Source organism: Ooceraea biroi, chromosome 9 (genome assembly GCF_003672135.1).
Source record: "Ooceraea biroi isolate clonal line C1 chromosome 9, Obir_v5.4, whole genome shotgun sequence".
NCBI lineage: Eukaryota > Metazoa > Arthropoda > Insecta > Hymenoptera > Formicidae > Ooceraea > Ooceraea biroi.
In genome coordinates, this window is record NC_039514.1 from 6,410,454 (window position 1) to 6,421,241 (window position 10,788).

Here is a 10,788-nt window from a genome sequence, read left to right on the forward strand (position 1 = left end):
CCAATCACTCCTCATTTCCATAGCATGCCAAGTCATGAAAATTCTTGATGAGCGAAGCTCCTTCATTGTCTATCAGGCTCTCTCGTCGCGATCATTCGCATTTCTTCAGCACAGATTGACGGAGTGTTCAGTCATGTTCCTGCCAAAAGCTGCTGTTTCTTCTCCTCTCATTATCCTCGCACGTCGGGCGTTATGAAACCGGAGCTTCTCGACTTCCACCTCGTCCTCGAGCCGCCTACTCCCACGACAATCTGTCTCGAGCAGGAGCGACAACCAACGGCGAACCGACGACACGAATGAGGCGAATCCCCCACTTGCCACACCACGGATGACCTCCCCGTGGTCGCGTTTGAACAGCTTCGCAGGGATAAATGTACACTTGACGCCGGCCACGAGGCTTTTAGTGTCGGCAGAACGTAACTGTCGCTCGTGTTAGTCGTGCTCGATCGGTGGAACGGAATTTCATACAGCGACAACAACGAAATCGTTGCGTGCTATCCTGTGATCGATTGATCGGTTGCGAATGATCCTCACCGAAGACCACGAAGATCGATGCGACTCTTGAGAGACGTGCAGACCGCACTCGGTGGATTGTTGATTATGGACCGCGCAAGAGGAAGCTTCGTAAGTCTCCGTTGATTCTGATCGATGGTGGTTCACTTGGTCTGGCACAGGGTGGTCCAGATTGGTTTCTAGCATTAGAAAATACCGGGGATTGCTGATGTCATCTCTGAAAAGTTTGTGATCATTGATTTCGATTTTTCGCGAGAGCGCGGGCTCATCGTGCCGCCCGGAAAATTGCGTACTTCGATGGGAAATTGATAAAGTTACAAAACTTGAATGCTCGGAGAGGAATAAGAGGTGAAGTGAAATAAAATGCAAATTGTTGTATACGTCAGGTGGTTTTGCTCGTTCTAGTGCTAAACATAAGTGATTCTGCATGTTAAGTTGGATGCAAGTAAGCGAGTACATTTTCTTTTTTCCGAAGTTCTCGAGTTTGCATATTGAATGTTGAAATATGTGTTTACACATGTAAAGGATCGATGTTACAGTCGTTTAACATTTAATTAATTCTATATGCCCATTCTTTGATTTTATTTAAATTATTTTTAGTCTACATAGTATCCATTTAAACAATTTAATAATTTTGATTGCTTAGATAAGCTTCCTTGTCTGTTTCAGCATTTCGATCATTTTTGTGTAAAAGTGAATTAATTAGCATATTGTTTAAAACATTCTTGCAATTGGTAGCTAGACGTATATGAGCTTGTCAATGATTATTTAGTAGTTTTGAATAAGGCATTGATTTTGGTAATTATTTCAGAATGAATGGAATGAATATCTACTCCATTATATTTCACTTGAATAAACTGATCAAGTATTGTATCACCTGAGATTGTTACACCTGCAATGAATCAGATAAATTACACGATGCACAGAATGGATCTAAAATAGATGGCAACGTAGTAAATTCATGAATCATCTCCATTCATTAGATCTTGATCCACAATGTTTAGATCGTATCAAGAACACGTGTAAAGCGTGACCTCATTTCTCTTCCCATAGAAGATATTTGCTCAGATATTACTCGCATTATTAGCGCAAATTTCATGTCAATTATATATATTATTGAATTATAACATATGTTCATTTCATTTATTTAGTGTTTTTAATAAGGAATATATTACAATCTCTATATTATTAAAACCATTTAAAAAACGAGACGAATATATGTTGCAATACCACATAATATCAATTTTAATACTTCATTATTGTCTTTTACGTATACAACGATTGAAGACTGTCTGTCTCAGCGAGGCGTGAAAGAATAATTCGCCATCCCGACGAAATTAATGTGAAGAATACAAACAGACGTTCTCAGACGACAACCGATCGCAATTAAAACAATAAAACTGAAAGATATATTCCTCGATAAGCGCGATTGCACGGGAAACACAAGGTCGCCGCATCTCGATCAATCGCAGATGACCTACTGCCGTGCATAAGCAGGCACCTTTCATGCCTGGAGAGGAAGTACGTAACGCGAAGACGTAACACGTGACCGTGAGACCAACAAATGAATTGCACGTAAATGCGCCGCGCATAACGTCACGCCGTGATTTAAGGAAACAATGAGGTTTTTTATATTAACTCGTAAGACACGAGGGCACCATAATAATTTGCGCATGGCAGTCTCTCGCGCGGTGGTCCCGCTCGCACGAAACGGCAGGCTCATCGTGTCGCGGACTGCCTGCAATTAATGATATCGCAAGAGCACGGGATTAAACCTGTTACCGTACACATTTTACGTATTGCAAATCATGTTAAATATGGAATTTTATTTCTGGAAGATTAATGATCGAAACGAGACTGATTAAATGTTTCTGTTTTCCTCGTTTCTTGATGGAATACCAGTTTGGGCGTGGTGCACTTGTGCGGCGATCTTGAAACCACTCGATACTTTATTCCTGTGCCAGAAAGAGTGAGAGAGAGAGAGAGATGATTATTCCATTCAAATGTTTTGTGGTATATGATTATTCTATTCAAATGTAAATTTTATTTAAATAATAGTTGCATGATTAAATGATGGTGATGATGTAATCAACGTTTATTTAAACAACAATTTGAATAACACCATTGTATGTTTAAATAATTATGATGCAGGAGATTTAAGAAATATCACGAGCCATTCTTCTCGAGTGAGATTTTCTTCGGTTATTTTTTTGACAGATGTTTTTCAAGCAACATTGATTGTACGTACAACGTGAATCATACTGCTTCAGGGAGGCTCTAGAAAGAATTACCGTCAAACTTCATGAATTTTTGCGCCCTAATTATATACGTGGACATATATTATCTATTTGAGGGGTGACAAAGTGACAGAGACAAATTGGTGCCATGTTTACGACATGAAATAATAATTACGATTGACACGGAAAAGAAGAACGTAAAAAGGACGGTGAAATACGCAGAATGTGTTTTATTTTATTATATCCACATGTAACCTTAGCGATAAAAATCAAATCAATACGTGGCCCGGTTCATCGACCTCTCCCTGGGTGGTGACCCCAGTTTTATAAGGGGTAGTAGCCGAATAATGCGTATAAGAACACTTTTGGAGCAATGACACGGTTCTGATATCGACCGGTTTTGTACGTATCCATAAACATAGACACAATCCATTTCTCCACAATCCAGAAATATTCAATATGAGCGAAACAATCAGTAATATATTACATAAGTAGGAAATAAATCGCAAAGTAAGAATTTTATTATCATAAAATTCATAAAAATTGAATGTAATATTCATAACAAATTTAATTTAAAAAATTTTAATTTAATTTGATTCTTTCATCAATTTTGTTAAAAATACAATTTTCTCTCTCTCTCTCTCTTCTTTGTTTCTTATTCGAGAAGAGTACACAAGACTAATAATAAAATATATATATGACGTTTAAGGTAAGATGGGCAGCATTCGTACTTTACCTATCGTCGACAGCTTTCGGGCAAGTGAACTTGCCACCGTACGATGGTAGGAACAATGACATCGGCCGACAGCCATTGGACGTGCCACCGTACAGAAACGATGACTTCGGCCGACAGCTTCCGCCCGAGCCAGATTACCGGAACATTTTAGCTAGATTAGATTTCCTCGGCGCGGAGAGATGTAGCGCTAACGTGGCTGCTCAATGGGCATACGAAACCAACGTCAACGACATCACGCAGTTACAAGCGGTAAGACCGAATTTATTTTTTGAAGAGTTTTAGTTGTAACTTCCAATTTTACTCGGCCTTGTAATTTCCTTAGCGGGAATTTTGTCAGGTCAGATAACTTTATCGTACCACGTAGTTTCGAAACTTTCCCGTTAACCAGACCGACGAATCTCGAAACTTTTCGGGAGTGTTTGACCCGCATGCTTGTGCCCCTATAATAATGTGAATTTTGCGAAATTGTTACGATATCGTTAGCCTTTCATAGCAGCGCGCTGCGAAAGAAAAGAGCATTATCGTAAAACTATTATTAGGAAATCAATTTATTTTATTAATAATTTAAATAATACCGCAGTCAGGAGTGACTTTGTGACTATGACTTCTGAGCTAGACAAAAATTTGAAGTAGTATTCAAATCTGTAATATTAATGGCTCGCGTTCACAATGCATAATTGATCATAAATTAATCAAGCATAAATAATGAAGCACAAACGCTCAGGAATATACAATCGTGCTTTCCGAGTACCGAGATGAAGAATCTTTGATGTGAACCGACATCCGCAACACATGTTGCTGGGAAATCAGGCACAAACGTCAGATGAAAATTAATTGAAGCTACCAAGGACTGTTCGAGGATGGAATGATAGAGATACAGGACTTTAGGAAGGCTGACTTTTCAGCGGCTGAGTTTTCAACAAGACAAAGTGCAGTGACAAGCGTGGAAAATGAGTCTCGCACAATCGTGTGCGTTTCTCATCTACCCTACGAAACGTCTCCTCTTCGAAGGGACCTCGACCTCCTCTCGGTACCCTGGCGCGTGCACGTTAACCTGCGCCCATCCATCGGCTATGCGAATCGCGCGTTCATGCGCCTTAACGTTCCTCGCGGCGCGTTTTCCCTCGCGCGAGATCGCTCGCGATTGTCCGCGAAAGGCCGAACGCCTCCGCCTGGGAAGGTTTCCCAGGCGATGCCATTGTCGCCGATAGCCATCCTGAACGATCTCGCAATCTCGCCGTCTCGTGTCGCCGGGAAATGGGAATTTTGTACTCGTCGGATCTCGTTGGATGCGAAAAGCGCGCGCACATGCGCGTCGCGTGACGTTAACGATAATGGAGTTGCTGTTTTCCTTTTCCGTGACGGAAAACCGTCGCCGCGAAGTTCGTTATCGCACGGCAGGTATCGGCGACTAGTATCGAACCGGTCATCAACGGTCATCGTGACATCAATTTGCCAGATTTGACTCTGCAGTTGTTTTCAAAATTGGGATAATTTTGAGCTTTCATGTCGCTAGCTAGCGATAGCGTATTACTTGTTGCTATTTAGAATGTATTAAAATACGTATGTTTATAATTTGTTTTTTTAATATTTATAAATATAAAAATATAAATATTTCGCGAGCAGGTAATGGGAAAACTGTGTCGCACAGGTTACGTGATGCTCGTTTGAGTTTTCCTTGTGCCGTGCTACGTGGAAATATGTATCACGTGACAAACGACGAGTGGAATTTGTATTTACATATTATGCGGTTAGATCGTGCGGTTTCTTATGTAATAAGAATAACTAACGCGTAATGCAGATAATATTACTTTGCTCTGAAGACAATTTGCAATATAACAGATATCATTATATAGTAAATATGCGATAGACTTAACTGCGATATGTGGAAAACGTAATTCTACAGAAAGTGCAAGTGCAATTTTACTCTCTTTCAACTGATGTAATTTTACCTACTTCCTAGCTTTTCTTTGGGCGGCAGTTACTTTCAGGAAGAGCGTAGATACGCGAGGGACTTTATCTCTAACGGTAAAACCGTTGTTCGTTGCGAGTTGCGCTTTACGACAAATGCGTTTTCTAATCGGTCACAGACAGACTAGTTTTCCTTGCGTCACGTAATTAACGCAACAATCGCATGTGACATTTTCTCGTATCCTCGATTTCAGGAGAAATTTCGTGTGATTTCCAACAGAGATACGACTCTTTTCTCGTTTTGAAATACTTAATGTACAATATGATATAAATTATGAATATATTGTATATATACATATATAAAATTAAAATTATTTATATATTTTTTTATGGCTAAAGGTTTTTAATTTAAATTTTTTCTCTTGCACTAAAATTATCACCAACATACGTTAGAGTAAAACAACCTTTACCTTATGCTTTTAGCTGGATGCCCAACGAGCATACGCGGATTTCCAAAACCAAGCCTGGAATTTGGTCTCCAGAATTGACAGAAATGCCGTTCGGGATCCCATAACTAGACGGCGGCTCCGTTATTTATCCGTCGTGGGACCTTCGGCACTGCCTCCCGATCAACTGGACAGAGTAAATGCTCATCTCTTATACATTAAATCATTAACTATACTTAGTTAATACTTAGATTACTATCGGGTCTTACATTAAAATTATCGATAACAATGAAATGATTTTTTCGCAGTACAACCGGCTGATCAACGACATGCTGGCGATTTACAACGGAGCGACCATATGCGCTTACAATGACCCCTTCCGATGCGGATTGCGTTTGTATCCAGGTAATTGCAATATTGCAATCCTATAACGGACAGCGAAATTGTGCGGTTGCAATTTTACGTAAGTCCAAAATGCGCATGAAAGTGTGAAGAAGTAACGTGCGTTACGCGCGCGTGCACCCTTCTTCCTCCCGGCTCCGCTTCTTTTTCCATTAAATCATGAAAATTCCTATTTTTATAGTTAGTTATATCGGACATACAGATTACAGACAATTAGGCAAACAGCCAGCACGTGCCGGCGCGTGCGTCTCTAATTGTCTGTAATCTGTATGTTCGACGTAAATCCGCGAGCGCGCGCACATTTAAGTACAATTTAAACGCATCCTACGTGGCGTTGAAAAGCAAGAAGCTGTACGCGCGCGCGCAAATAGAAAGCGAATAATTAATTAATTAAGCGAAGACGCTACGCAGTTAAATGCGCTTTAGCGCGGGAATCTAATTACGCGCTGGCGAGCGGCACGTGCAGCGAAATAATAATTATTAGACGACCGGCACGAGCCGCGTGCTCGGATGATTTTGAAAGAAAAAGTAGCGAGCGTGTTTGCGCGACTTGACGAAGAAACTTATGGTCCATGTCAATACGTAATTCTGGCGAACGAACGTTACACCGCACTCGCGTCACGCCTAATCATATTTGCGGAATGTACATTAAAATGTGAATTCCGATTTCGTTTTCGCTCATATTCCTCGCAGCAGGAGGGAGAGTTTTGCACCGATTTTTTCGTCCAGAACTAGAAATTGTTTAGGGAATTTGCGCTCGATTGTGCAAAAAGTAGCGAGCCAGATAGAAATTGATAACGTTGAAGTCATCAACACTTTTTTAATGTTTGTTTAAGAGTATTTATTGTAACATTACATGTTTAAGAGTGCATTAAAGAACTATTTAAATTATGAGAGAGGACGATTCTCGTTCTCTCGTTCTCTCGGATTAATACTGAAGGTATTCCTTATTGTTACAGATGTATCGCAAATTATGGCGAAAAGTCGGGACTGGGATGAATTGCAATACGTGTGGACCGAGTGGAGAAGACGAAGCGGCACGCCAATTAGAGATCTCTATCAACAACTCATTACGCTGAACAATGACGCCGCAAGATTGAATAGTGCGTTTTATTTTTTACTGTAACATTAAATCTTTTTATATCATGTTATATTCATGGGCGGAAAGTAAATGACACGTGAAATGAAATGCCGATAGCGATTAGTAAGTATTAACATTATGCATGCAAGATTGCAAAAAGCTACATGTGCGTTAAAATAATTTTTTCTTACCGACGTTCCTTTTCGCTTTCACCACAGACGTCAAAATTACTTTACGCTCGAATTAATGCGTCTTACGCTTGAGTTAATGTGTACGACTGAATTCATGGTGCTTTATGGCATGACAATCGTGTTACGCCAAATTAATTCACGTGTCGGAGTATATACACTTATAAGTCAATTAGATATTATAAGAACGTCGAGTATTTTACATGATTATTTCCTTTTTGTAGACTTTACCGATGCCGCTGAGTATTGGATGTTCCCTTACGAATCCCCTAATTTCCAGCAGGACGTTGAAGAGGTTTGGGAAACGATACGTCCGCTTTACGAAGAACTGCACGCTTACGTTCGCAGGAAGTTGAGGGAACTCTACGGTCCTGAGAAAATTGGCGGACATGCGCCTCTTCCGTCTCACATTCTTGGTAAGAACAATCGAAAATTTGCGAAACAATATATCGTTAGTAGCTAGATATTAAATTAAATGTTTAAACATATAAAAATATTAAAAGTATTGCAAAAATTTTAATTCTTTTAAAATTAATTCGTCCAATATTATTTGTCCAATGCTAGGTAACGTGTGGGGACAATCTTGGAGCAATCTTTTGGACGTCTCTTTACCGTATCCCGGAAAAGCGTACCCCGACGTCACGCAGGAAATGCGAGCACAAGTGAGATATTTCAATTCTTTAATTTTCCACAGTCAATACTTTATATCATGTTATATATTGTTATACAGCATAAAATCAATGTTCGTAATTGTTCTAAATAGCTGCTAATAGTAACTGTGTATTGTGATGTGTAGGGCTACACACCGGTCGATATAGTTCGAGTGGCCGATGAATTTTACTTGTCCATGAACTTGAGCGCTATGCCGCCGGAATTCTGGGCCGGAAGTATAATCGTCGATCCGGGCGATCGCCCGTTAATCTGCCAAGCCTCCGCTTGGGACTTTTGCAATCGCTTGGACTACAGGTCGGTACATTTATTAATACGCATTCACAAGATACGATCTTAGTTAACATAACTATGCAATAACGATCTTAAAATAAATGTTTGAGTACTTTCATAGATCAAACAATGTTAGACCTATGCCTTCAAGATTATAATAATTAGAGCAAAAATGTTCAATTTGTTTATCGTGTTTGTATCTAGGATTAAAGTGTGCACGAAGGTGACAATGAAGGATTTGATAACTCTGCATCACGAAATGGCACACATCCAGTATTTCCTGCGCTACAGCGGTCTGCCCCGCGAGTTTCGTGATGGCGCCAATCCAGGTACACCAATACATTCATACAAGAATTTTTAACTATTTTACGTGCTTTCTGTACCTGGAAAATCTAAATTAAAAATTTAAAAAATTGATAAAAGTTAACAAAAAAGGTGGCAATATAATCATCGAGATAAACGCAAAACCATCAAATAACACGTGCGTGCTAGAAACTCCTTTAAAAAAGCAATAAAATAAACGAAATGAGCTTTAGCATTATAATAATTTCGAAACGTCAACGGGTCACCATGAACCAATTTTTATCACGATGCACGAGCGCGATGGTGAAAAGAATTGCGTCAGGTCAGGAAGAAGAAGAATGGCAGCGATGGACTAAGATAGACTAAAAGGACAAAAGATGGCACGCACACTGGATGGACGACACGCGTTACGTAAGAGTAGCGGCGTCCTCTATTCGTGGCCAACTTCCGGAAGGCACAGCAAACAGTTCGTGTGCTTTTACGACTAATAGCGCGAAAGCGAGAGCGAGAGCGAGAGCGATACGCTTGAGGAGTAGGCGAGTGGATGTTACTCGCATACGATGGCGTCGCGCGCACTCGCGCGCGCGGATGTTAAAATATTTTTATTACGGTATAATCGCGCGCTTTCACCGTTGCAATGGCCGGCCGGCCGGTCGGCCCGGTCGTTCGCCCCGCAACCAGAACGCGAATTGTTTCGAAGCAACGAGAACAGCTTCACAGTTGCGGCGGTCTTGCTGATTGTTCCTTTAATTTTGCATTAAATCCTTAAGCGGTGCCTCCGCTTTATAGAACTCTTGTGTAACTTTGTACGTCTTTGTTTTGTTAGACAATGTTGAAGTTTAAAATTAAAACCTCGAAATTTTTTAAATTGAATTTTTATTAAATCGAAATTTCAGTAAATAATGTTATATTATATAAATTAGATTTATTTATTGGTATCACTAGATTGGTTATTAAATAATTTTGTTGACCTTATCACGTTGCTACTTTATCAGATTTAAGTTACTTGTGTGTAGTCGGAAGTCCGAAAGATAATATTGACGAAATTTTTATTAATTTTCTATACTTGTGGTGAGCGATTAATGTTAATGTTTTGAGTTACGAAATTGCGCGTTTGAGCGTCAGGCAGTGATAGAAAAGGAAATAATCGGCGTCATCTGCCACGCTCGACTTATTTGCACCAACTGTAATTACATCCTGGCTAGCGCTAAATCGCAACACGTGCAAAAAGTACGTGCTATCCGCGCGTACACCGGGCGAACGTCGAGAAACTTTGCAATAATCACAGAGACGGAACTCAACGACAAGCCATCTGTTTCGTGTGATGTCGACTTTCACCGATCGATTATCGAACAACCGAACTCGCTCAAAACGACGCGCAAGTCTTCTTAGAGAATAGCTCGAAGTGCGGAATCGGATCGGTATCAGTAGAAGAATTTGCAAAGCTTCTTTAATCCTGCACCAAGAGATTGCTGTAATTTACCGCAACTATTCATGTAATGTCCAGCAATAAGCCTACATGCGTGAACTTACCGAGAAGTGATCATAAATCCTCTAAAAGTGGCGTGATAATTGAAGAAAGTAAATAACTGTTTCCAGGCAAATTTTCATTCTCTCTCTCTATGGTATTATATCACAAATACTGTTATCATATCTAATTACTACATTATTATTAATCGCCGCAGGATTCCACGAGGCGGTCGGCGAGGCGGTCGCTCTGAGCGTCGCGACACCGCGTCACCTGCAGACTCTCGGCCTGGCGAACAAATACATCGACGAGCGTTCCGCGGACATCAACTACCTCTTCTCCTTGGCGATGGAGAAGCTGGTGCTGATGCCGTTCAGCATTGCGATGGACAGATGGCGATGGGACGTTTTCCGCGGTTACGTCAGCAAGGAGGAGTATAATTGTCACTGGCACAGGCTGAAGGAGCAGTACACGGGCACAAAACCGCCGGTCCTGAGATCCGAGGACGACTTTGATCCAGGTGCGAAGTACCACATTCCGGCCAACATCCCGTACATAAGG

At 40.6% G+C, this 10,788-nt stretch overlaps 1 protein-coding gene across 1 annotated transcript in view; it reads left to right on the top strand.

The window, feature by feature from the left end:
- The first annotated feature begins 408 nt into the window (after nt 1-408).
- The window catches only part of LOC105285556 (angiotensin-converting enzyme), a 58,901-nt gene continuing 48,521 nt past the window's right edge, over nt 409-10,788 (top strand). The window contains exons 1-10 of the mRNA XM_011349811.3: nt 409-624; nt 3,460-3,735; nt 5,881-6,039; nt 6,152-6,248; nt 7,205-7,348; nt 7,739-7,930; nt 8,079-8,176; nt 8,311-8,480; nt 8,661-8,785; nt 10,445-10,787. Coding sequence (XP_011348113.1) covers nt 553-624; nt 3,460-3,735; nt 5,881-6,039; nt 6,152-6,248; nt 7,205-7,348; nt 7,739-7,930; nt 8,079-8,176; nt 8,311-8,480; nt 8,661-8,785; nt 10,445-10,787 — 1,676 coding nt within the window. The 5' untranslated portion in view covers nt 409-552. The remainder of the gene's footprint in view (nt 625-3,459; nt 3,736-5,880; nt 6,040-6,151; nt 6,249-7,204; nt 7,349-7,738; nt 7,931-8,078; nt 8,177-8,310; nt 8,481-8,660; nt 8,786-10,444; nt 10,788) is intronic.